Source organism: Lepus europaeus, chromosome 23, assembly GCF_033115175.1.
Source record: "Lepus europaeus isolate LE1 chromosome 23, mLepTim1.pri, whole genome shotgun sequence".
NCBI classification, from domain to species: domain Eukaryota; kingdom Metazoa; phylum Chordata; class Mammalia; order Lagomorpha; family Leporidae; genus Lepus; species Lepus europaeus.
The window spans coordinates 22,659,818-22,686,963 of record NC_084849.1 but is presented as its reverse complement, the minus strand read 5'-3'; the positions used below and the strand labels follow the sequence as shown (position 1 = coordinate 22,686,963).

The 27,146-nt window shown below is 49.3% G+C and overlaps 1 protein-coding gene across 3 annotated transcripts in view; it reads right to left on the bottom strand.

Moving 5' to 3' along the window:
- Positions 1–21,623, bottom strand: part of NF2 (NF2, moesin-ezrin-radixin like (MERLIN) tumor suppressor) — an 87,110-nt gene extending 65,487 nt beyond the window's left edge. For 2 of the 3 annotated variants that reach the window (XM_062182614.1, XM_062182613.1), the window contains exon 1: positions 21,337–21,622. In XM_062182614.1, the coding sequence (XP_062038598.1) occupies positions 21,337–21,450 (114 nt within the window). In that variant the 5' untranslated portion in view covers positions 21,451–21,622. Of the gene's footprint in view, positions 1–21,336 lie in introns of all 3 variants that reach the window. The other variant, XM_062182615.1, reaches the window with a different exon arrangement.
- Positions 21,624–27,146: the final 5,523 nt, after the last annotated feature.

Sequence of the window (27,146 nt, the reverse complement as noted above, 5' to 3'; positions counted from 1 at the left end):
CCCTGTCGGTTCTGCCATAATCAACCATAACAAGTAATTTTCCCCTCCCACTCCTCCAATCATCTCTGTTATTAAACCAAATCTATTTAAATGATTGGTTTCAAGGTTCTCCACCAATCGCTTCCTCCCTCCTGCAACCAATTATCCTGCCTTGTTAGACTCCAGGCTGAGCACCCGAGCCAGCGCTCTACATGCCTCTAGTCTTTCACACCAGACCCTTCCATGAACCATTCCTTTATCTCCTCACTGCCCCTCCACCTCCAAACTCATGCACGAATCAGGATGTACTTTACACGTGTAGGAAAATTAAGTGTCTTTCTTCCAATGCTGCAGATCACACATGCCTTGAAGGCAAGAGCTAACATGCTAACACACACACACACATACACACTCACTCACTCACTGATTCATTTGAGGCTGGGAGACAAACAATGCAGCTTCCCTCTCCTGGTTCACTCCCCAGATGCCTATAACGGCCAGCCAGGTCTGGGCCTGGTCAAAGCCAGGAGCCTGGAACTCAATCCAGTTCTCCCACCTGAGCAGCAGGAACCTAAACACTGAGTCCTCACTGCTGCCCTCCACAGTCTGCGTTGGCAGGAAGCAGGAGCTAGGAATTGAACGCAGGAGCTTCTTTATGGGATGTCAGCACCCCAACTGGTGTCTTACCCACGAGGCTAAATGCCTGCCCCCCACAAGCTCCTGAAGTCTCCCAGAATCCCAGCAAGGCTACACAATCTATGGACACTCGGTGAACGCTGTGGTTGGCTGCTGACACTAATGGTAATGACAATGATGACTGGATGAGGCTTCTGAGTAGAACGGTCTTCTAAGCAATGATTGCAATGAAGCCAGAATTTATGACGCTCCTTATTAAAACTCTAATTGCATAATTAGGCCTTAAGGTATATACTTTACCCCTTTGGTGACACAGACTGATTTTCTTCTCTCTAAAAATACCTTGGCAAGGAAATCTAAATCTCAAAGAACTAAAGAAGAAAATTTTCCACAGAACAAAAGAGACTAGTAAGAAACAAATCATAGCACCTTGGGAAGCCACTAAATGGAGGTTTTTAAGGTCTCATAAGTCTTTCAAAACAGAATGAATTATTACATACAGTTTTTTAGGGGGGGAAAGACATCATGTTTGCAGTTCCTGAGATCTGTCCTGCTGGAGTGCAGAGCGGTTATGGGAGCAGAGTGAACCTGGGGGGCACGTTAGACTGGGCCCCCGACTCCCAGCATGCACCACACAAGCCACGGCTCACCTGGGCCACAGTTTCTCCCTCCCTCTATTTTATGATGTGATGGATAAAGAAAATGCACGTGCTCAAAGTCGGTTGAAGATGACAAAGCAAAAGAAACAATCCAATGACGGTGCTACAACAGCAACACAGTGCCCCCCTAAAGAAAGAAGACAATCTCTCTCTCTCTCCCTGGAATTCAGCTCCCAACATGACAGCAATCATAGCTCTGCCACACAGCCGTGAAACACCCAACCCCGCTGTGCTGGGTGAGTCACTTAACCTCTCCAGGTCTCAGCCCCTACAATCATCCAGCGGCCTTTCGGGTCGAACAGACCACTTCCTAAGTCTAGCGCTGCAGCTGGTTTTGAATAAACCACCAGTACTGTTTCCAACACTGAGATAGTTTTTCTGGTACTCCCTTATCATCCCGTTCTGTATTTTCCAGCCACTTTCAGGAAGGTAAACGGCCCCATTTAAATGTATGTGTAGTCTCTACCTGCCTGTCCCATTACTCGGGCACTGCCATCATGTTCCTTACTCCCAATAACTGAGAGCTGATGCATAATAACTCTCCTATGTGACACAAATGGCAATTAGAATGCTACTGAAAAACAGAAGTTTGTTTTTTTTTTTTTAACACCATCCAGGTTGTTGATATTCAATTATCAACAATTAGAAATGTCTGAAATACTGAGAATACAAATTCTGCAGAGAACTACAAATAGGAAACAATAGTAAATTCGGTGCAGATAAGACACGAGACTAAATTTCAAATGCCTAATCATCAGGTAGAACTGGCAGACAATTCAACACAACCCAACACTGAGTATGATGCAGCCGGTTACTTCTGCCGTGGATACTGTAAAAACTGTAGCTCCCAGAACAAGAGAGCTGGATCATAATGTATTCACGCAAACCAGCTTGGGGAAAACTTGGGCCCCAGCCTGGAAAGCGGTCGTTAACATTCTGCTCCTGTTTCTGCCTTGATCTTTTGATGAAGTCTTTGCGGTCATGGCAGTGATGTTGACATGGACTTGAACAACATGGAAGGTACAGCTCCGGGCAGGGAGGACTAGTAATGAGTTTCTGCAAACGGATGAGAACTGCTGTGGACTGAAGATTTTCTCAACATATTTATGAGTCTGACAACCTCAAAATCAATGGCAGGATAGTAGGTAAATGCACGGTTGGTGAACTGGAAACCAAAGATCAATCCAGGTAAGTTTAGTAATAACCTTAGGCTTCAGTTTTATCTGAAAGTCAAACTATCACAATTACTGAAACTAGGAGACTAAAACTTGGCACGGTGGATGGGAAAGTCATAAACAACATAATTAAAGTTTTTGTGAATTTTCCAATGCTGAGTTCTAATCTGAAAAAAAAGCAAAATGAGGAACAGGAATTACAAAGTGTTGGAGGAGTGGGCACTGGTATAGCAGTTAAGACATCACTTGGGGGGCCAGTGCTATGGCACAAGGGGTTAAGCCACTGTCCGCTGTGCCAGCATCCCATATGGGCACCGGTTCAAGCTCCAGCTGCTCCACTTCTGATTCAGCTCCCTGCTATATTAATATGCCTGGGAAAGCAGTGGAAGCTGGCTCAAGTGTTTGGGCTCCTGCATCCATGTAGGAGACCTGCATGAAGCTCCTGGCTCCTGGCTTTGGCCTCGCCCAGCCTACTGTAGCCATTTGGGGATTAACCAGTGGATACTTCTCTCTCTCTCTTCCTCTCTCTCTCTCCCTCTCCTATGCCTCTGAAATAAATAAATCTTTAAAAATATATATACACTTGGGACATCCATATCCCACCGATATCAGAGTGCCTGGGTTCAAGTCCTGGCTTGCTCCCAATTTCGGATTCCTGCTAATGCACATGTTGGGAGGCAGTAGTGATGGCCTAAGTAACTGGGTCCTGACACCCATGGAGGAGACATAAATGGAGTTCTAGGCTCCTGGCTTCAGTCTGGCCCAGCCCCAACTGTTGTGGTCATTTGGGGAGTGAACCAGTAAATGTCTACCTGTCAATGTCTCTCTCTCTGCCTTTCTGTCTCTCTCTCTGCCTCTCAAGGAAAATGAAAATATTAAGGGGTTGGTGCCGTGGCTCACTTGGTTAATCTTCCGCCTGTGGTACCGGCATCCCATGTGGGCGCCAGGTTCTAGTCCCGGTTGCCCCTCTTCCAGTCCAGCTCTCTGCTGTGGCCCGGGAGGGCAGTAGAGGACAGCCCAAGTGCTTGGGCCCCTGCACCGGCATGGGAGACCAGGAAAAGGCACCTGGCTTCTGGTTTCGGAATGGTGTAGCTCTGGCCATAGCAACCATTTGAGGAAGTGAACCGACTGAAAGAAGATCTCTCTCTCTCTCTCTATAACTCTACCTGTCAAATAAAAAAAATAAAGAAAATATTAAAAGAGGAAAGATTTAAAAAAAATAATGAAGTATGGGAAGAAAAGGGCCCCAGTGTCTTCAGAAATGATGTGCTTTGACGCCACCTAGTGGTGCCAATGTGATTCCTAAACTGGGACAAGCAGCTTGGGTCTCAGCATAACGCTAAAGATTTGATTAAAGATTTTCCCCTGAAGTCAGCACTAGTTTGATAATAAATTTTCTGCGTGCTAAAAATGTCCTAAAACTGTGGATTTAGAATCTAAATTAGACAAAGCACAGACAGGAGGACAGAACCCATCACCCTGTGATAATCCAGGGAAGCATCACCAGCTGGCTACAAAGATTAAGCCACTCTGAGAAAATTCAGTTCTGGGTTTTTAAACCCTCAAATGCCTGAGTTTCTGAAAAGAAAATTAACACGAGGACCAAAAATGTTCTTGGATAGGAATGAAAAACCAGCATGAATAATTGGAGAAATCATCAAAAACAGAGAAAAGAAAAACTTCAAAAGGACAAAAGAATGCAGCATTAGGTACAGCAGAAGTCTGCAAAGAATCCTGCTGTCATAGTGGACGTCAAGCTAAATGCAGATCAATACAAAAGCCAAGATCCTTCAACTGGAGTATGGCATAAAGCAAGCTCATTAGAGGGCCAACAATTATAGACAGAGATAAGCTGAAGAGGGTCCAAAGAAAAATAAGGAGATGATTAGGGAGAATTCAGTGTCTCTAGCGTGAAACTCTTCCAGGGGGTTCCCATGCTCCCCACCCTGACAACATCAGAAGCTAATATTTACCAAACGCTCACTATTGGCCAAATACTAGGCTGAGTGCCTAAAGAGTCCCATCCCACTGATGTGTCACAACAACCTCTAAAGGAAGACACTGTTAGACTTCTCATTTTACAGATGCAGCAAGTGTGTTTTAGAAAGTGAAGTCCAGGGGCCGGCGCTGTGGCACAGTGGGTTAATGTACTGGCCTGAAGTGCCGGCATCCCAAATGGGCACCAGTTTGAGACCCGGCTGCTCCACTTCCTGTCCAGCTCTCTGCTGCTATGGCCTGGGAAAGCAGTTGAAGATGGTCCAAGTCCTTGGGCCCCTGCACCCACTTGGGAGACCTGGAGGAAGCTCCTGGCTCCTGGCTTCAGACGGGCACAACTCCGGCCGTTGCAGCCATCTGGGGAGTGAACCATCGGATGGAAGACTCTCTCTCTCTCTCTCTCTCTCTCTCTCTCTCTCTCTCTCTCTGCCTCTCCTCTCTGTGTGTAACTCTGACTTTCAAATAAATAAATTAATTTTAAAAAATGAAGTCCAAGTTCACTGGGATGCAGGTGGCAACAGCAGGGCTTTCCCCGCCTAACATAGCCCTTATCAGGACTCTGGCTCCTATTCCTTAAACAATGTAAGGAAATTTCAAAAGTTCATGGACTCTGGCCGGCACCGCGGCTCACTAGGCTAATCCTCCGCCTGCGGCGCTGGCACTCCGGGTTCTAGTCCCCGTCGGGGTTCCAGATTCTGTCCCGGTTGCTCCTCTTCCAGGCCAGCTCTCTGCTATGGCCCGGGAAGGCAGTGGAGGATGGCCCAAGTGCTTGGGCCCTGCACCTGCATGGAGAACCAGGAGAAGCACCTGGCTCTTGGCTTCGTAGCGGCCATTTGGGGGGTGAGTCAAGGGAAGGAAGACCTTTCTCTCTAACTCTGCCTGTCAAAAAAAAAAAAAAAAAAAAAAGTTCATGGACTCTCTCTACATATATCTCTGTCTCTCTGCCCTTCAAATTAATAAAAATGAATTTAAAAAAAAAGAGGCCGCACATCCCATATCGCAGTGGTTGGGTTAGAGTCTTGCCTCTGCTTCCAATCCAGCATTCTGCTAAAGCGTGTGGGAGGCAGGAGGTGATGGCAGGAGCACTTGGGTCCCTGTCACCCACAGGAAAGATCTAGATGCAGTTACTGGCTCCTGGCTTTAGGCTGAACCAGCCTGGCTGTTGTGGGCATTTAGGGGATGAACCAGAGGATGGGAGATATCCCCAACCTCTGCTTCTTAAAAAAAAAAAAAAAAAAAAAATTTGTTTACACGCTCCCAACTGCATCTAGTGAATACCAGCTCCATAACCTGCCTTCTGCCTCCACCATCTGGTCTGAACCCCCCAGTTTTTTGTTTTTTGGTTCACCCCCCAAATGGCCACTATGGCCGGTACGCTGCGCCAATCCAAAGCCAGGAGCCAGGTGCTTCCTCCTGGTTTCCCATGCGGGTGCAGGGCCCAAGCACTTGGGCCATCTTCCACTGCCTTCCCGGGCCACAGCAGAGAACTGGCCTGGAAGAAGGGCAACCGGGACAGAATCCGGCGCCCCAACCAGGACTAGAACCTGGAGTGCCGGCGCCACAGGTGGACGATTAGCCAAGTGAGCCGCAGCACCGGCCTAAACCCCCCAGTTCAAGCACACCTCCCCTTCTTCCTCCCATCCATGGCCTCTGTTGGAGCCAAGCCCACTGCTCAGCCCACTACACGGAGTTGCCTCCTTCCCTCCAAACAGTTAACACACTCTGGTTTGATACATGAGGGAGGCTTCCAAAAGTTCAGGGAAAATGGAATTAAAAGATAACATGCATTTTCTATGAACTTTTTTTTTTAAAGATTTATTTATTTGAAAGGCAGAGTTACAGAGAGAGAGAGAGAGAGAGATTTTCTATCTGCTGGTTCACTCCCAAATGGCTAGGCCATTTAGGACTGGGGCTAGGCCGGGCCAAAGCCAGGAGCCAGGAGCTTCCTCCAGGTCTCCCATGTGGGTGCAGGGACCCAAGGACTTGGGCCATCTTCAACTGCTTTCTCAGGCCACAGCAGAGAGCTGGATGGGAAGTAGAGCAACAGGGACTTGAACTGGCACCCAGAGGATGCCGGCACTGTAGGCCACAGCTCAACCTGCCATGCCACAGCACCAGCCCTTCCATGAACTTTCTGAAGCCCTCTCACATGTGTTCCTGAGTTACCTTTTCATGTGTGTCCTATTTCTCTACTAGACTAAGCACCCTGGAAAGCTGAGACATTTCCTTTGTAGGTTTGGATGCCTTAAATATGGGCTGTGGGGCAGGCATTTGGTGCAGCTGTTAGGTTGCTGCTTAGGATGCTGCATCCTATATCTGTGTGCCTGGTTTGAGTCCCAGCTCCGCTTCTGCTCCAGCTTCCTGTACTTAGTACTTAGGTCCTTGCCACTCACAGGGGAGACCCAGATTGAATTCTGCCTTCTTTCTGGCGTTGGCCTGGCCTGGCCCTCGCTGATGCAGAGACATCTGGGGAGTGGACAAGCAGATGGAAGATGTCTTGCTCTCTGCTTTTCAAATATAATGAAAATGTAAAAGACAAAACAAGACGCTGGCACTGTGGCACTGTGGCACAGTGGGCTAAGCCTCCGATCAGAATTCCATATGGACGCTGTTTCAAGTCCTGGCTGCTCCTCTTCTGATCCAGCTCTCTGCTAATGGCCTGAGAAAGCAATAGAGGAAGACCCAAGTCCTTGGGCCCCTGCACCTGCATGGGAGATCCGGAAGAAGCTCCTAGCTCCTGGCTTCAGCTCAGCTCAGCTCTGGCCATTTGGGGAGTGAACCAGTGAGCGGATGGAAGACCTCTTTCTCTCTCTTCCTCTCTCTCTTTCTCTCTCTTTCCTGTCTGTAACTCTACCTCTCAAATAAATAAATTTAAAAAATCTTTAAAAAAAGATAAAGCAAACTAGCCAAAAAAAAACCCACCAAAAAACACACACACACACACACACACAGATTGCTCCAGGAGGAGGTAGACTTTAAAACAGTTTTGAATAGATACAGTAACTAATTTCTTCAAAGTACCTGAAAAGTCTCAGAAGAGCTATTAACCAATTGCCAGCCAAATATTATAGACACAGCTAATATTTCATTGTTATTCATCTGAGACAGAGGCAGAAGAACACAGAGAGCTCTTCCATCCACTACTTCACTCCCCAAATATCCACAATGGCTGACCTGGGCTACGTTGAAGCCAGGGGCCCAAAATTCAGTCTAGGTCTCCCAGGCGGGTTGCAGGAAAGCAACTACTTCAGCTACCACCTGCTGCCTTCCAGGGTCTGTACTAGGAGGAAGCTGGAACCAGAAGCATAGCTGAGACTCAACCCGGGTGTTCTGATATGGCCTATGAGCTTCCCAAGTGTCTCTGAACTTCTGCGCCAAATGCCTGCTCTGGACACCCCAAATATTATAATACAGGTTGAACACAGTGAGACCACTCTGACCACAAAGCATGTTAAGTATGCAACTAGAAAAAACTGCTGCAAAATGAGCTTCATTTTAGGCCAAAGGCACTGAATTCCAGGTAAATCCTGGGGAAGTAAAAAAAAGATTCACTTATGGAAAAAGCCCGTGTGAATCTAAAAGACAAACGAGGCACAGAAGCAACGCATCAGGGGTTGTAACTTGAATCACCCGCCCCGCAAAAATTTAAGTCTACTGACAAGTTCACAAAATGACTTTCAGAAGGTATCTTATACCAAATGCAATAAATAAAACAGCATCACAAATAGCTGTTAGGGAGTCCTTTGAAAGAGCTCGCATTTCTACTTTCTTTTTCCAGTTAAGCAAACACAAGTTCTCTCGGGGTATCTAATCCTTTCTCTCCTTTTTCTACTTTAGATAGTATAGCACAAATGGACAAAGGTTTCGCCTGGAAGATGGATAGCCTGGGCTTGCAGCCCCACTGCCTAGCAGCCGTGTGGGGACTTTGGCACAGAGGAAGAAGCCTCTGAGCAGAGCGTAGAAGTACCTCTGTGCCAGGGGACAATGCGGGCATGGCAGGCAAAGGGAAGTCTCTGTGAAGCCACAGCCGTGTGAAGAGAGCTGGGCACTTCCAAGAGAGAGCAACCAAACAGGCCCAGACCAGCGAGGGCATTCGAGCAAGTTCGGACAGGCTGTGAGAGGGCAGGAAATGGTGAGCAGCTCTAACAACCCTTACACGGCACCACCTTGTGCCAGGTCCTATTCTAAGCACTATACCAGTGGTAACCCAACTTTAATCCTGCAACAACTCCATGTGAGAAGGACTATCACAATCCCCACATTATAGAGGAGGAAACAGAGGCATGTGGGGGTTAAGGAACTTGTCTAAGAGCTCACCAGAGGCAGAGTGAGAGACCAGCTTCCCAAGTCCATGCTCACAACCTCTTAGATGAACAGATCAATGAGTCCCTATTGTGCATAAAGCATTTAGCACAATAGCAGGCAGTCACTGCAATTCTCTACCTTTCTCCGCACAAAAGAGCAGCAGTGGGGTCCAATGGAGGGTAGCACTGGCCAGCACACACCCCGCTTCCTGTTCACACCCCTTCACCAGCATACAGCCACTCCTCATTCCCTCCTGCCCGTCCAAGAACTAGACTTGAGCCAGGGGACCCATGCAGCCACCAGCACAGCTTAACCTTCATGGGGGAACCCTGTGGTCAAAAGGGAGACAACAGCATTTTTTTTTTAAATAAGAATAAAAGTTTTTCAGGATGCCCAGACAGAATACTATTACTACAAAAACTAATGAAATAATCACACTGCCCTCTGTGAATTTACACCTTAGAATGAGACCATTTGCCCAGGACAGCATAGGACTTAAGATCTTATTGAAAAGACTGGAGCTGCTGTTTGTTTTCCCTTTGTGAAAGTTCCTTTTGTTATGGACAACTTATGTCCACTCATCGAATGTTGGCATGATCCATGATGTGGGCATTCAATCCAATCATAATCCCAGTGGGATGAGTGAAAATATGTTGGAGGTCAACCAGCAGAAGGAGGCTTTACTTTCAACATTAGATGGTATTAGAATCTCTCACAACTCAATTTTAAGAAATTTTTCATATATGGCTCTCCTTACTGATAGATTGAATTATTAGAGTAAAATTCCAGGCCAGATAAGAAATAACATAACCGTTTAGCCTCCTGGCAAATTACATTCAGCACCCACTTTTTCAAAATGACAAATATCAAATCTTTCAAGTGGAAAAATCTTCCAAAGTATCAGGCCAATTGTGCAATGCAGCAGAGTGCAAGGAAGTCTCCCCGTACCTCCGCAGTGAAAAGTCTGAACTGCTTAGCATAAGGTAACGTGACTCATGTTAACTAGCACTGGTTCTTGGAAAGCCACCAACATCTGACCTCAATAACGCCAAGAATTCCACAAGTACCATCTCTCTTCTTTTTTTACAAAATGCATCCACCATCTCCCGGCACCAGCACCTTGCTCAGTCCATGTACAACATAAACATAAAAAATAGGGCAGGAGAGTAAGACTAATCGCTTCTCTGAGCTCTATCATCATAAATCAAACGACTAATACTTTAACAGAATATTCCAGTATCATTTTCAAGCAGACAGTTCGCCTGGCATTTAAGAGTCAGTGAGATATAGTGACGTGACAAATCGCAACAAGGCAGTGCCCACGGTGACCCAAGACTCCTACATTATGCCAATTACAGCCCCTGCTATTTCTTCTTTAAAAGAATTTTATTTTCTATTTTTTTGGAAAGGCAAAGACACACACACACACACACAGATTTTTCCATCCTCTGGTTCACTTCCTAAATACCTAGAACAGCTGGGGCTGGGCCAAGCCAAAGTCAGAAGCCAGGAACTCAATCCAGGTCTCCCATGTGGGTGGCTAGGACCCAAGCACTGACACCTGCCAACTCATGGAGTGCATTAGCAGGAAGCTGGAGCGGAAGCAGAGCTAGGACTCAAACTAGGCAGGCGTCCCAAGTGGTATCTTAGCCACTGTGCAAGAACACCCACCCCTAGTGCCTTCTATTTCTCCCTCTCTGTCAGGATTTATGCATTCCATACATCCTTCTAACAACTGTGAAGGGTCAGTAGAATTAGTACCATTTTACTGATGTGGAAACAGGTCCAGACTGCTTCAGTATCTTATCCATGTTAGAAGTAGTTTGTCTAAAGTTCAAGCCCATGTCTGATTTCAAAGCCCTGGCTTTTTCTACTACTGCTCTGCTACTCAAAGTGTGGTCCCTGGACCAGTAGCATTGGCATCACCTAAGAGTTCATTAGAAATACAGAATTCTTGGGGCCAGTATTGTGGCACAGGTTAAACTGCCTGCAATGCCGGCATCCATATCAAAGTGCCAGTTTGAGTCCTAGCTGCTCTGCTTTCTCTCTAGCTCCCTACTGTGTACCTGGGAAAGCAGTGGGAAAGGAACAAGTGTTGGACCTCTGCCATCCATGTGGAAGACCCAGCCCTGGCTGTTGCAGCCATCTGGGGAATGAACCAGCAGATGGAAGATCTCTCATTCTCTTTCTCTCTCTGTATCTCCCTATCTCTCTGCCTTTCAAATAAATAAAATAAATCTTAAAAGAAAATAAATGCAGGATTCTCAAGTACCACTGCAGAACTATTGAATCATATCCACAGTTTACCAAGATCCCCATCATCTATATGCATATTAGTTTGATACATTCCGTACTGTATCATTCTTCCTCTCTGAATATCACTGGTATTATCTCCTTCTTCAGATTACTAATGGGGTGGGGCATCCCCCTCCCCTGCTCCCCAAGGACACTTGATTGTCAATTGTCACAAGAACTGGGTCCAGATAGAGTGCTACTCAGTAAGTGGGTAGAGGCTTGAGACCCTGATGAACAACGACAATGCACAGGACACGTTTCCATGACAATATGTCAGTAGTGTACGATAAGAAACCCTGCTCTAACTAATATCAACTTTGGATATGAGGTTCATTTCAAGAAGAGAATAAAGGAATTTTTTTTCTGGGAAAATTATAGCTGAAGAAATCAATGTCATACAAGTTCCTTTTTTTTCCTACAAGGTAGTCTTTCCCACTCATATCATTCATGAAATAGTAACTTAGGTCAGAGGTCCACAAACTATGGCCCACAGGATAAACATAATTTGTCAATTATTTTTTAAAGATTTATTTATTTATTTATTTTAAAGATTTATTTATTTATTAAACACACAGAAAAGAGATGTCCTCTAACTGCTGATTCAATCCCCAAGTGGCCGCAATGGCTGGGGTTTTCTGGGCTGAAGCCAGGAGCCCAGAGCTTCTTCTGGGTCTCCCACATAGGTACGGGGGCCCAAGCACTTGGGCCATTTTCCACTGCTTTCCCAGGTGCATTAGCAGGGAGCTGGATCAGAAGTGGAGCAGCTGGGACTGGAACTGGTGCCTATATGGGAAGCTGGCTACCCACTATGCCACAGCGCCAACTCCTAAATTTGTTTTTTATAAACAAATTTATTGACATGTAATTCACATACTTTAAAATTCAACCATTTAAAATATTCATTCAGGGGACGGTGCTGTGACACAATATCTCATATTGGAATGTCTGGGTTTGATGACTTGGCTCTGGCTCCTGACACCCACATAAGAGATCTAGATTGAGTTTGTGCTTACTGCTTTGGTCTGGCAAGCATTAGGGGAATAAGCAAATGGGAGCTTTTCTGTCTGTGTCTCTGCCACTCAAATAAATAATTTTTTAAAAATGGTGAATTGGGGCCAGCACAGTGGGTTAAGCCACTGTCTGCAGCGTCAGCATCCCATATGGGTGCCAGTTTGAGTCCCTCCTGCTCCTCTTACAATCCTGCTCCCCGCTAATGCACCTGGGAAAGCAGCAGAGGATGGCCCAAGTGCTTGGGCCCCTGCACCCACGTGGGAGACCAGGAAGAAGCTCCTGGCTCCTGGCTTTGGCCTGGCCCAACCCTGGCCATGGCAGCCATTTGGGGAGTGAACCAGCAGATGGAAGATTTGTTGCTCACTGTTTCTCCTCTCTAACTCTTTCAAATAAATAAATTTTTAAAATCTAAATAAAGGTGAGACTGGACATCCTTGACTTTTTCCTGGTCTCAGGATAAGCATGCAGACTTTTGCCATTACATATTACGTCAGCTGTGTGGTTTTTTGAAAGGGAGAGAGAGAGAGAGAATCTTTCTGCCAGCAATAGCCAGGGTGGGGCCAGGCTGAAGTCAGTGACTCAGAACTCAACCTGGATCTCTCAGGTATGTGGCAGGGATCCAAGTACCAAGTACCTGCTACCTCCCCAGGGTGCTCATTAGCAAGAAGTTGGAATCAGAAGCAAAGTATGGAATCCGACATGGGATCCAGGCATTTGGCCCAAGCAGGGTCTTTTATTTAAAAAAGATTTATTACTTATTTGCAAATCAGAGTTACACAGAGAGAAGGAGAGGCAGAGAGAGAAAGAGAGAGGTCTTCCATCTACCAGTTCACCCCCCTCAATTGGTCACTGATCTGAAGCCAGGAGCCAGGAGCTTCTTCCAGTTCTCCCACAGGGATGCAGGGAGCCAAGGACCTGGGCCATCTTCTATGGCTTTCCCAGGCCATAGCAGAGAGTTGGATCGTTGGTGGAGCAGCTAGGACTTGAACCGATGACGCCCATATGGGATGCCGGCACTGCACTCTTTACCCACTACACCACAGCACGGGGCCCCCAATTAGGGTCCTAACCGCTGGGCCGAACATCCGCCTCATCTTTGAGTAATTTGAATGTGTTATCCCACTGCCTCAGGGCTCCAGTTCTGGTTGAGAAATCTGCTATTAATCTTTTTGGGGCTCCCTTGTAAGTGATGAGTCTTTTTTCCCTGTACGCTTTCAATGTTTTCTTCTTTGACATTGGGAATTTTACCATGCTGTGGCTTTCTGTGGATCTCTTTGTAGGTTGCCTCCTTGAAGTTCACTGAGCTTTCTGAAGGTGTAGGTTATCACTTTTCCATAATCTGGGGGAAGTTTCACTCATTCATTATTTGTTCAAATATTTTTCTTCACTCCTTTTTCCCACCTCCCCTCTGGGACTCTCACTGTGTACATGCTGGTATGCTTAATGACCTCATTCATTTTCTTTTTTTGGTCCTTTCTATTCTTCAGCTTGAATAATCTCTATCAATCTATTTTCAACTTTACTAATTCTTTACTATTGAATTCCTTTAGTGAATTTTAAAAAAAAATTGTTTATATATTTAAAAGACAAAGTGAGAGAGAAAGCAGACAGACAAAAAAATCTTCCATCCACTGGTTCACTCCCCAAATGCCTGCAACAGCCAGGACTGGGCCCGGCTGAAACCAGGAGCCCACAGCTCCATCCAGGTCTCCCATGTGGGTGGTAGTAATCCAAGTACTTGTGCCAAGTGCATCAGCAGGAAGCCTGACTGGAAGCAGGATAGCTAGGACGCTAATCAGCATCCCAATAAAAGGCCATCAAAACAAACAATGGCTTAACGCACAGTACCACAACACCTGCCCGGGTAGAGAAGTTTTATTTCCATGATTACACTTTCAACAACATAATTTTCATTTTTAAATAATTCCTATCTCCTTATTGACATTCTCTAGCTGAAACAACAGTGTCAACCACCTTCCTTACTTCTTTGTCATTTTGCTTTCCTTTAGCTCTGTAAACAACTTTACGCTGATGAGTACAAAGCCTTTTTCAGGGGGCTGGCATTATAGAACAGCGGGTAAGCCACTCCTTAAAATGCTGGCATTCCCTTATCAGAGTGCCAATTTGAGTCCTGGGTACTCTACTGCCAATTCAGCTTCCTGCCAATGTGCCTAGGAAGGCAGTAGTAGATGGCCCAAGTACCACCACTCACTTGGGCCATTCCCACCCATGTGGGAGGCCAGGATAAAGTTTCTGGCTCTCACTGTGGCCTGCCCCAGGGAGTGAATCAGAGGATGGATGATCTCTGTCTCTTCCACTCTCTTTCTCAGTCTCTTTGCCTTTTAAATAAATTAATTAAATCTTTCAAAAAACATACAGTCTTTCTTAAGTCTAGTCTCTGGTTGCTCTCACTAGCAGTTTTCTGGTGTCAGATCTGTTTCCAGGCCATACTTTCCTGTTTCTTTACACATCCCTTAATTTTTTTGCCAGAAACTGGACGTTGTAGATGGTATATTGTAGCAGCTCTGAGCACTAGTCCCCTCCCCCTCTTCAGGGCTTATTATTATTTTGCTGGTTTATTTGTTTAATGACTGTCTAGAATATTCTAGTAAAATCTATTCGCACACACAGTGTGAAGGCGTGATGCTTGTCAGGGAAGTACAGCTTTCAGTAGACAGTCATCCTGGGACAATGGTGGCATAGGTAGAACGCCCTCCTCTTTCCTTGACCATACTCAGCTGTTAACCACAACTAATGGAAGCTTACTGTCGTATTATTTTCTTAAGATTGATTTACTTCTTTGAAAAGCAGAGTGACAGATCAAGAGAGAGATAGAGAGAAAAAGAGATATTCCACCCGCTGGTTCACTCCCCAAATGGCCACACGGCTGGGGCTGGGCCAGGCCAAAGCCAGGATCCTAGAACTCCAGCTGAGTCTCTCATGTGGGCGGCAGCGGTCCAAGCCCTTGGGTCATCTTCCATTGCCTTTCTAGGCACATTAGCAGGGAGCTGGATTGGAGACAGAGCAGCTGGACTTGAACTCACACTCTGATACAGAATGCTGGTGTCACAGGCTGTGGCTTCCTCTGCCCCACAAGCCAGCCCCTGTCCTGTTGTTTTCAGCAATTCCCTGAGGTGTAGCTTGCTCTGTGGATTGATTAATCCAGTCATTTGGGGCCGTTTTTTGAGGCAGTTGTTTCTGAGGTCAACAGCTGATCTTCGTTCTGGCCTCAGAAGGGTTCCTCCCAGCGGGCAAGCCCCCCGTTTCTTTCCTGCATGCTGGGTGACCTACAGTCTAGGCTGCATCGTCATCAAATCCACAAATCTTCCAACTGCCTGTCACCAAAATCTCTGCAGTTCTCATCAGTGTCCTTAGACAGGAAACTCCCCAAACTGTGATGCAGATAAAGTACTTTCTTTGGAAAAGTTTAGGAGACAGCACAAGTGTTTCATAAAGACCTGGGTAGAGTCTGGGCTCTTGACTAGCCCTGCCTTGGTGGTTATGGGCATTTGGAGAATGAACCCACAGATGGAAGATATCTCTCTCTCCCTCTCTCTTGCTCGGACTTTCAAATAAAAAAAAAAAAAAATCATTAAAAAAAAAAAAGAGCGAGAAGTTGGGACCCCAATAACCTCAGTATGCCATGAGTGGTGTTGTGGCACAAAGGGTTAAATCACCACTCAGGGGGCCCACATCAGAGTGCCTCATGGGAGCCCCAGCTACTTTGCTCCCAATCCAGCTTCCTGGAAACGTGCATCCTCGGAGATAAGAGATGATGGGCCAAGTACTTCGGTTCCTGCCACTCATGTGGGAACCCGGATGGAGTTTCTGGCTCCCGGCTTCAGCCTGGCTCAGCTCTGGCTGTTATGGGTATTTAGAGAGTGAACCAGTGATGGAAAATGTCTCCCTCCCTCCTCCTACTCTTTTCTTTCTTTCAAATAAATAAGTAAACAAAGCTTAAAAAAAAAAAAAAAAAAAAGAGGTGGGTATTAAGGTGCAGGGAGGAGGCATCCATATTGGGTGCCTGGTTCAATTCCCAGCTACTGCGCTTCCAATCCTTCCTGCTAATGCACACCCTGGAAGGCAACAGAAGGCTTGGGCCCCTGCCACCCACATGAGACCCCCAGATGAAGTTCTAGGCTCCTTGCCTCAGCCTGGCCCAATCCTAGCTGGCTCTTGCAGGCATTTGGGGAGTGAAGCAGCAGATGGAAGAGCTCTCTCTCTGTCTCTGTCACTCTGCTTTTCAAATAGATGGAAATAAATAAATAAACATTCAGAAAAAAACAAAGTATAGCCCTGGTTTGCAATAGACTCTGGGCAGAAGAAAGGAGCCCATCTTTCAGCTGTACTCACCCAAGGCTTAACCTCAGCAACAAGCAGCTCTGGGCGAGATGAGAAATGCTGAAATCCTGCCTCTCCTGGGAAGAAAGCCCACTGACGGAGAGGTAGGGGTCGGGGGCCCTGAGTGATGGGTTGTGGCAGTCAGGAGTGGAATCTCCACCTCACCGAGCTGGGGAAGGAGAGTGGTCTTGGTTCACCTACTGTAGCCTCTGGCCTTTCTTTCCAAATTTTAAGTTTTATTTATTTACTTATTTAAAATACAAAGTTTGTCTATTTGTTTTTATTTATTTATTTATTTATTTTTATTTTTATTTTATTTTTGACAGGCAGAGTGGACAGTGAGAGACAGAGACAGAGAGAAAGGTCTTCCTTTTTTTTGCCGTTGGTTCACCCTCCAATGGCCGCTGCGGTAGCGCGCTGCGGCCGGCGCACCGCGCTGTTCCGATGGCAGGAGCCAGGTGCTTCTCCTGGTCTCCCATGGGGTGCAGAGCCCAAGCACTTGGGCCATCCTCCACTGCACTCCCTGGCCACAGCAGAGAGCTGGCCTGGAAGAGGGGCAACCGGGACAGGATCGGTGCCCCGACCGGGACTAGAACCTGGTGTGCCGGCGCCGCAAGGCGGAGGATTAGCCTAGTGAGCCGCGGCGCCGGCCAAAGTTTGTCTATTTGATAAGCCCGTCCAGAAACTCCATCCAGGTCTCCCATGAGTGGTAGGGACCAAGGATTTGGGGCATCTTCTGGTACCTTCCCATGCTCATTAACAGAAGTTGGATGGGAAGTGGAGCAGCCAGGACTCAGATATGGAATGTGAGTGTCCTAAGCAGTTTAACCTGCTGTACCACAATGCCCACACTCTTAGTGTTTCTTGAAAAGATGTTTCTTGGGGCCTGTACTGTAACATAGCAGGTAAAGCTGCCACCTGCAGTGGCCCATCCCATATGGGCACCAGTTCAAGTCCCAGTTGCTCCACTTCCGATCCAGCTCCCTGCTATGGCCTGGGAAAGCAGTAGAAGATGGTCCAAGTCCTTGGGCTCCTGTACCCATGTGGGAGACCTGGAAGAAGCTCCTGGATCCTGGCTTCAGATCAGCCAGGAATGGCTCCAGCCATTGTGGCCATTTGGGGAGTGAACCAGCAGATGGAAGACTTCTCTCCCCTCCCTGCCTCTGCCTCTCCATAACTGTCCCTTTCAAATAAATTAAAAAATCGTAAAAAAAAAAAAAAAGATGCTGTCTGCAGTACCAGTACTCCATATGAGCAGTGGTTCAAGTCCTAGCTGCTCCACTTCGGATCCAGCTTTCTGCTAATGTATCTGAGAAAGCAAAGATGGTCCAAGCCCTTGGGCCCCTGCATCCATGTGGGAGACCTGAAAGAAGTTCCTGGCTTCTGGTTTCAAACCAGTCCAGCCTTGGCCATGGCAGCCATTTGGAGAATGAACCAGCAGATGGAAGATTTCTCCCTCTCTCTGTAAATCTGCCTTTCAAATAAATAAATAAATCTCTAAGAAGGGGGAAAAAATTAATACCACCTGTGGCACCAGCATCCCATGTGGGCGCCAGATCGAGTCCTGGCTGCTCCACTTCCAATCCAGCTCCCTGCCAATGCACCTGGGAAAGCAGCAGAAGATGACCCAAGTGCTTGGGCCCCTGCACCCAAGTAGGAGACCTGGATAAAGTCTCTGGCTCCTGGCGTGGTCTGGCCCAGCTCTGGCCGTCGCAGCCATTTGGGGAATGAGCTAGCAGATGGAAGATCTCCCTCTCTCTGTCTCTGCTTCTCTCTCTCTGTAACTACCTTTCAAATAAATACGTCTTTAAAAAAAAAAAAAATGGAGCCGGCACTGTGGAATAATGGGTAAAGCCGCTGCCTGCAGTGCTGGCATCTCATTTGGGCACTGGTTTGAGACCCAGCTGTTCCACTTCAGATCTAGCTCTATGCTATGGCCTGGAAAAGCAGTGGAGGATGGCCCAAGTTTGTGGGCCCCTGAATCTACTTGGGAGACCCGGAAGAAACTCCTGGCTCCTGGCTTAGATCGGCACAGCTCCAGCCATTGGTGCCTTTTGGGGAGTGAACCAGCGGATGGAATACTCCCCTCTGCCTCTGGCTCTGACTCTCTGTAGCTCTGCCTTTCAAATAAATAAATAAATCTAAAAAAAAAAAAAAAAAAGAGGCCGGCGCCGTGGCTCAACAGGCTAATCCTCCGCCTTGCGGCGCCGGCACACCGGGTTCTAGTCCCGGTCGGGGCACCGATCCTGTCCCGGTTGCCCCTCTTCCAGGCCAGCTCTCTGCTGTGGCCAGGGAGTGCAGTGGAGGATGGCCCAAGTGCTTGGGCCCTGCACCCCATGGGAGACCAGGAAAGCACCTGGCTCCTGCCATCGGAACAGCGCAGTGCGCCGGCCGCAGCGCGCTACCGCGGCGGCCATTGGAGGGTGAACCAATGGCAAAGGAAGACCTTTCTCTCTGTCTCTCTCTCACTGTCCACTCTGCCTGTCAAAAATAAAAAAAATAAAAAAAAAAGAGAAAAGAAAATATGTTTCTTCATTTGTGTAGGCCCCGTCCAGTGGATTTAAACAGTTTTGTTTTTAACCTTCCCTAGTTTTACAGGTGAACAGATCAGTGGCGCTCCCTCGCTGTCACGTTGCTAGTGAATCCTGTCCAGTGGAGCTGAAGAGCTGAGTAGTTCCAAAGAAATCCTACAGCCCACAAGGCCAAAAATATTTACTACGTGGCCCCGTGTGGAAGCAGCTTGCCAACCCCCGACAGGACGCTGCTGCCAACGCCGCTACTGCACAGACCACACTGTGAGTAGCAAGACTGTAGAGTCCCGGGCTGGGTGTGTGGCACAGCAGTTACACCGATGCTTGGGATGCCCCCACACGGAAGTGTCTGGATCTGAGTCCCGGCTTCTTGCTAATGAGCACCTGGAGGCAGCAGGGGATGGCTCAAGCAGTTGGTTCTCTGCCACTCACGTGGGAGACCTGGGAGGGAGGTCACTGCTCCTGCCTTCAGCCTGGCCTAGGCCCTGCTACTAAGGAAGACGGAAGATCTGTGTCTCTTTGCCTTTCAGATAAAATTAAAAATGTGAAAAGACCTCTCTCTCCCTGTCCCCTGGCCTTTCCAATAAACAAAAATGCTTTTAAAAATTACTTCAAAAGTAATACTATATTGGCTAGGAGCTTCGGTCAAAGTCCCATTGTGCTGTTTACTAGACATATAGTTTGAGGCACTCTGTGGGTACAGGGAGAAAGCAAAGTGTTTGTTTCTATTCTCCCAGTCAGCCATCAACACAGAAGGCTTTTCTGAAGCCAGTCACCAAGAAATATGTAGAGGGGCTGGCGCTGTGGTGTAGCGGGTAAAGCCACTGCCTGCAGTGCCGGCATCCCATATGGGTACCAGTTCCAGTCTCGGCTGCTCCACTCCCAATCTAGACCCAGCTGCTCCACTTCCAATCCAGCTCTCTGCTATGGCCTGGGAAAGCAGTAGAAAATGGCCCAAGTCCTTGGGCCCCCACACCCACATGGGAGACCCAGATGAAGCTCCTGGCTCATGGCTCATGGCTTCGAATCAGCCCAGCTCTGGCCTCTGCAGCCATATGAGGAGTGAACCAGCAGATGGAAGATCAAACTCTCTCTCTCTGCCTCTCAAAAAAAATAAATCTTTTTTTTTTTTTTAAAGCAGTGTGTAGCGATTCCTCCCCACCCACAGCCAATCTATTCTTCCCACAGCAGAGAGCAGGTGAGGGTCCTTCAATTAATTCAGTTCTGTCTTTCTCTACCTAGAGGGAGTGTCAGAGCCCACAGATTGAGAGCTCAGTCGCCCAAGACTGGCCCCCACTTCTGATACCAATCACAGGTCCCAGCTGTTTCCGTGCACCAGATAGAAACCGGAGTCCCCACAGCTGCTCCTGGGATGCCACTGATTTGCTGGAAGCGGCTCAGAGAACTCAGAGAAACACTAACTTCCTCGTACCTGTTTATTACAGGGACTATTACAAAGCATCACCCGGGAAGGGGCTGGGGCGTCCCTGCGGTCTCCCGGCATGTCACCCTCCGCCAACCCCCACATGCCTAGCCCCCTGCAAGTTCTCGGAACCCTGTGCGTTTTGAGGTTGTATGGAGGCTTCACTAAAAGGCATGCCTGATTACATAATTGACCACGGGCAACCGACTTAACCTCCAACCCCTCCTCCACCCCAGAGGTCAGGGGGTGTGGCTGAAAAGTCCCAACTCCCTAATCTTTGCAGTGGTCTTTCCCACCAGCCCCCAGCCCGAAACTACCTAAGGGCTTCCTAGCAGGTCAGCTCATCAGCATACAAAAAGACACTCATCACTTTGAGATTCCAAGGATTGTAGCCGAGAAGACCCAATCCACATTGCACATCATCAGAGGCACCTCCACCTCCGAGTTGTCCCAAGGAGGAAAATGTGCCAACGTCTCCCCCAGCCCTTCAGCCCATGGTATCTGCTACCATCACCATGCAGGGAACTTCCCAGGAAGTAAGTTTATGACTCCACCTCTTTCCTCTGAGTTTTTCCCTGAAAAGTTAAGCTTTGGGAGAGAGAGATGGGGATAGGCTTTGCAGATAAATGAGATGTAACTTCCAATGCTCGAGGTAACCACATTACCTAAGGAAGGTTTAAAAAAAAAAAAAAAAAAACCTCGGGTTTGCGCTCAAGCCTCCTCCCACGGTGGAGACCGAAACCCACCACAGCCTCTCCCCACAACAATGAATGAAAACAAACTCCAGACAGGGCCGAGAGCCCCAAAGCAACAAGGCTCCTCGACACGGGAGTCGGGCCTACGTGGCCCCTGCCGGCTCCGACCCTATCCACGCCCTGGAGACGGCAGCCACGGAGCCGCGCGCGCTCCCACGCGCCTGTCACCGCCGCCGGGGCGGGACGCGCGCGGGGCCCGCGGCGCCTCCTCGGGTCCCCCGCGCCGGTTACCTCGCAGTTGAACTCCATCTCGGCGTCCATGGTGACGATCCGCACCGTGAACGTCTTGGGCTGCTTCCTCTTGAGCGAGCTGAAGCTCATGCGGGAAGCGATGGCCCCGGCCATGGCGCGGGGCTCAGGCCCGGGGACCTTCGCACCCCGAGGCCTGCGCTCGGGAACTGTTAGCCCCCCTGGAGCAGCCGCACAGGCCTCAAGGCCACCATGGTGGCCGGCGCGCCGGCCCGGAAGCGGTCTGGGCTGTGTGGGCCCCCGGCGGCCAGCATGGGCCGCGAGGACCCTGCCCCGGGAGCGGAGAGGGGCCCCGGGGGTCAGGCCCTGACGGACGGCGGCGGGGCGCGGACGCGAGCCGGGGCCGACCAGACGGGCGCGGCCCGGCGCTGCCGCCCTCGGGCCGCGCGGACGCCGAGGACGCCCAGGGACTGAGAGCCCTAGACGGCGGCGGCCCAGACCCGGCGCGCCTCTCAGCGGCCGGCCAGAGCCCCGGGGCCGCGCACTGCCGGGCGCGCGCGGGGCTGTCACTGGCCTCGCTCCGCGTGCCCGCGCGAAGCGCCCCCCTCCCCGCAGCCCTCTGCCAGCTCCGGGCTCCGCCCTCAGCACCTTCGGATCACTACACACAGAGTAACTTAACTCAGCGGCTGCCTCCCAGGCGCCACGGTTGGCTGAGAACGCCAAAGGAGGCGGGACTTTCCTGCTTCGTCCCGCCCCCTGCAGAAAGGTTCACCAATTGGAAGTTGTGCTTCCACTAGCGGCGCCCGTCCGGCCTCGGCGTTGATTGGCTACAGGGGCAGTCACTCCAGATGCTTTTGTTCGCGCGACTACGCCTATTCCAGCAAGATTGGTTGAGGCGGCGCAGTCGGGCGCGCTGTGGGGAGAAGCCTGCAGCTTGGTCCCCGGAGCGCTGGCGTGAGGTCGCTCTCTGACCGCGAGTGTGGCGCTCCAGGGGATCGCGATTCGGACACCCGGCGGACATTCCTCCTTGACGCTTAGTTACACCTACTGATTTGTGTTTCTCAAACTTTTAAAACGCTTGTGGAAAAAAAAAAAAAAAAACAACGCTTGTGGAGGCCTAGTGGGTCGCCGGCACTTTCCCGCCAAATCCTTCAGCTGCTCTCTAGGAAAATTACTGTTAGCAAGAAGGGATAATGCGAGTACCTGCCGCACGGAGTCGATGAGGAACTTGAGCGCCTTGAGTGCGCCCCAGGCTTTAGGGCGGTGACTGGCACACCCTAGCATCCTGCAAAAGTTGCAGATCGGAAAGAGTGGGGAGATAAAATTTTCGTTTTCTAACGTCATCAAGGGTTATAGTGGGTGTTGGGAGGAGTCTATGCTTCCGTAGTTTAGAAAGTCAAAACTTCGATTTTTATTTTTATTCGAGAGAGCACCCATCTGTTGGTTCAATCCCCAAACGCCCACAACAGCTCGTGGAGGAGTGGAGGAGGAGGGCCAAAGCCAGAAGCCAGATTACCTGAGCCATGGCCGCTGCCGCTGCCTCACAGGGTCTGCATTAACAGGAGCCAGAGTCGGGAACAGAACCCATTTGGGTTTTTTTGTTTTTTTTTTTGACAGGCAGAGTGGATAGTTAGAGAGAGAGAGAGAGAGACAGAGAGAAAGGTCTTCCTTTTTGCTGTTGGTTCACTCTCCAATGGCCGCTGCCGCAGCCGCATCTAGCTGATCCGAAGCCAGGAGCCAGGTGCTTCTCCTGGTCTCCCATGCAGGTGCAGGGGCCCAAGGACTTGGGCCATCCTCCACTGCCCTCCCGGGCCATAGCAGAGAGCTGGCCTGGAAGAGGGGCAACCGGGACAGAATCCGGTGCCCCGACCGGGACTAGAACCCGGTGTGCCGGCGCCACAAGGCGGAGGGTTAGCCTGTTAAGCCACGGCGCCTGCCAAAGATACTCTTCTATTTGGAGGTGGATGTCCTACCCAGTGTGCTAACTACTAGGCCAAACGCCCACTCTCCTAGTTCTATTTTAAATAGCTCTCAGTTGTCAAATGCAGGCAACTCCGTAAGTTTTGATTGAACAATTAGCACTTCACGAGTGCTATGATTAACATCACCTCCAGGGCCTGCATTGTGGTACAGTGTGCTGAGCTTAACTCCCCCACCCCCCACCTGGATGCTGCCATCTTGTATGAGCTCTGCTTAGGGTCCCAGCTCCTCTACTTCTGAGCCAGCTTCCTGCTAATGCACCTGGGAAAGCAGCAGAAGATGGCCCAAGAGCTGGTGCCCCCCACGTAGGAGACCTGGATGGAGCTGCAGGCTCCCAGCTTTGGCCTGGTCCAGTGTTGCATCCGCTGGTCAGCTAAAATAGAATGTTACAAAAACCAGTGACAGCCACACATGAATTTTATTGAAAAATGAGAGACAAATGAGAAGCAAGGTAACCGATCGGGACCGGCAAGCGATTGGGACCAGAGTGTGGCCCCCAACCAAGAGTTACACAGCTTTTTACAGTATTCCATCCACTAGGGCTCACAATTTCAAACCGGACCCCTGGTATGCAATGAACAATAAAAAGCAAACCAGAATATGGTTGTAAGATAACAGTTAACAAGGCCGGCACCACGGCTCACTAGGCTAATCCTCCGCCTTGCGGCGCCGGCACACCGGGTTCTAGTCCCGGTCGGGGCACCGATCCTGTCCCGGTTGCCCCTCTTCCAGGCCAGCTCTCTGCTGTGGCCAGGGAGTGCAGTGGAGGATGGCTCAAGTCCTTGGGCCCTGCACCCCATGGGAGACCAGGAGAAGCACCTAGCTCCTGCCATCGGATCGGCTCAGTGCGCTGGCCACAGCGCGCCTACCGCGGCGGCCATTGGAGGGTGAACCAACGGCAAAAAGGAAGACCTTTCCCTCTGTCTCTCTCTCACTGTCCACTCTGCCTGTCCAAAAAAAAAAAAAAAAAGATAACAGTTAACAATAACAAACCGAGTAACAGTTGGGCATTGCCTAAAATCTCCATTACAATATGGCGCCTAGGGATGTTTGAGGGGCGTGTCTGTGGCTGCAGCAGTAAGATCAGACCACCGGCAGGGATAGATCCACTTTAGTTCTGAACACGTGGACAGTGCGTGATCCCTATACTTTACTTAAGGTGCCCCTGTGCGTGGTCCACCCGTGCCTGCGTGACCTTTTCTCTGATTGGCTCCCCTACTGCGCATGTCCTTCGTAAGCTTTATAAGCCTGTACGCTTCCTCAATAAAGCGATTCCTGCTTTGACAGAACCCGCAGGTTCTTGTGGTGTGTTCATCACCCGGCAACCTTACCACTCCCATTCGCCTTGTTGGGGAGTGTCTATAGTGGCCCCTGGTCAGGGGCCAACCTAGGGCTTGAGACCCCAACAATATGGTTGTAAGATAACAGTGCAGGGCGCATTTCTGTCAACCTAGTTCCTGGGAATTTGGGCCCACGTAGTTTCACAAGATATACCCTTAGCCGTTAGCAAGCAAAGCTAATATGTACAGAAGCAAGAGATCTGCAATTAGCTTTTAGCCACACTCACTCCATTTTGATTCTGATTCTGCACCAGCCCTGGTCATTGTGGCCATTTTTGGGAATGAACCAGTGGATGGAAGGTTCTTTCTCCCTCTCCACCCTGCCCCCACTCCCATAACTCTGCCTTTCAAATAAATAAATAAATGTTTAAAGAATCACTCCCACTGTACAGGTGAAGAAACTGAGACTTGACCTGATAGAACCACTTGCTGTCATCACCCACATAGTGAGAGGCAAACCTAGGTCTATACCGCCCAGCGCCTGCTGGTATTACCCCTGTGCTGCCTGCTTCCCTGTTTGTGACTTCCAAATTCTCCCTGTTGCAGCCTCCGTGAATCTGAACTTCCAGGGTGGGTGTATGGCCTAGTAGTTAAGCCACAGGTTGATACCTGCGTGCCACGTTGGAGTCTCTGGCTTTGAGATCCACCTCCAGCATCCAAGCCCCAGCTTCCTGTTAATTTAGGCCCTGGCAGGCAGCAGGGATGGCTCAAATAATCGGATTCCTGTGGGGAATCTAAATCACGTTCCCAGCTCCCAGATTCGAGCCCACGAGATCTGGTCATTGAGGGCCCTTGGGGAATGAACCAATGGATAGACGAGAGCTTTCTGCCTCTCTCCCTCTCAAAGAAGAAGAAAAGAAAAAGAATCGTGAGCTGCGATTCTGGAGCGCTCAGCAGACACTGTTGCTGTAACCACCCTAATAGCATAAACCTAGCTTTTCGGCACAGGCCCCTGCAGTGCCAGGAAGCACCAGCCAGGCCCCAGGAATCATTTGCTGGCACACCCAGGATGGCTGCCACCAGGAGACTTTATGTCCTTCGTGCTGCTAGCAAATTCTGCCCACGGAACCTGATTGTTCATGGCAGAGTGGGCGTGTCTCCATTTCCACTGCTTCAGTTCCTCCCCGCAGGTGGGAGAACCAGGCTGGATTCTCCTCTGGGCTTCCCGCAGAGATGACAAATCAGGCCTTTCAACTAGGGCCAGGGATGCTAACAGAAAATAAGTGGCTCTGGGAACCCACTGAGGAGTAGCAAATGCAAGTGGATCAGACAGCAGGGGCTAAAAAATAACACTGATAGCCAGTAATAGCTCGTTTTTATGGAGGCTTTGCGAAGCGGTGGGCGCTGAGCTAATTAGCCAGACATGCTGAGTGCGAGGTTCCTTGAGGACATCCAGGTAGGTATGTGGATCTGGACCTCAGGTGACAGCCAGAAATAAAGATAGATGCGGTGGAATATTATGCTGGTATTAAAAGTGGGGAGAATGGGGCCGGCGCCGTGGCTCAACAGGCTAATCCTCCGCCTTGCGGCGCCGGCACACCGGGTTCTAGTCCCGGTCGGGGCACCGATCCTGTCCCGGTTGCCCCTCTTCCAGGCCAGCTCTCTGCTGTGGCCAGGGAGTGCAGTGGAGGATGGCCCAAGTGCTTGGGCCCTGCACCCCATGGGAGACCAGGAGAAGCACCTGGCTCCTGCCATCGGATCAGCGCGGTGCGCCGGCCGCAGCGCGCTACCGCGGCGGCCATTGGAGGGTGAACCAACGGCAAAAAGGAAGACCTTTCTCTCTGTCTCTCTCTCACTGTCCACTCTGCCTGTCAAAAAAAAAAAAAAAAAGTGGGGAGAATGGGGCAGATATTTGGTGTAGTGGATAAGATGCCCCTTGGGACATCCGTATCAGAGTGCCTGGGTTCAAACCCTAGCTCTGCTCCTGATTCCAGCTTCCTGCTTGGGAGGCAGCAGGCCATGGCTCAAATACTGGGGTCTCTACCACCCACATGGGAGACCTGAATTGAGTTCCTGGCTCCTGCCTTTGGCCTGGCCTGGCCAGTCCTGGTGGTTACAGGAATTTGGAGAGTGAACCAGCACTGATAGGGCATCTCTGTCTATATGTCTGTCTCTCCATTTTTCAAGTAGTGTGTTTTTTTTTCTTTTTTTTAAGTGGAAAAAAGAAATTGAAACACAGATGATCGTAGTCCTTAGCACATAAAGGTTTGGGGAGAAATGGTTCAGGTAGAACTCATTAAGACCTGGCCTGCAGACACCAGTTACAATGATCTGTGGAAGGAATAAGTAAAGGACATGAGGAAATAAGTGCTTATGGTCTCCACGGTGATAACAGCCAGCATTTATTGAATGCTGATCATAGATGGTACTCTGCAAGGTGCCTTGCATGCTTTATTTATTTTGATGTCTCTCAGTGCCCTCTCTGGTAGATATTACAGCCTTATTTTATATGTGAGGAAACTGGAGAAGGCAGAAAAGAGGGATGATAAGGCTCCTAACCGGTAGAGCTGTGATTTGCATCCGGGACTACAT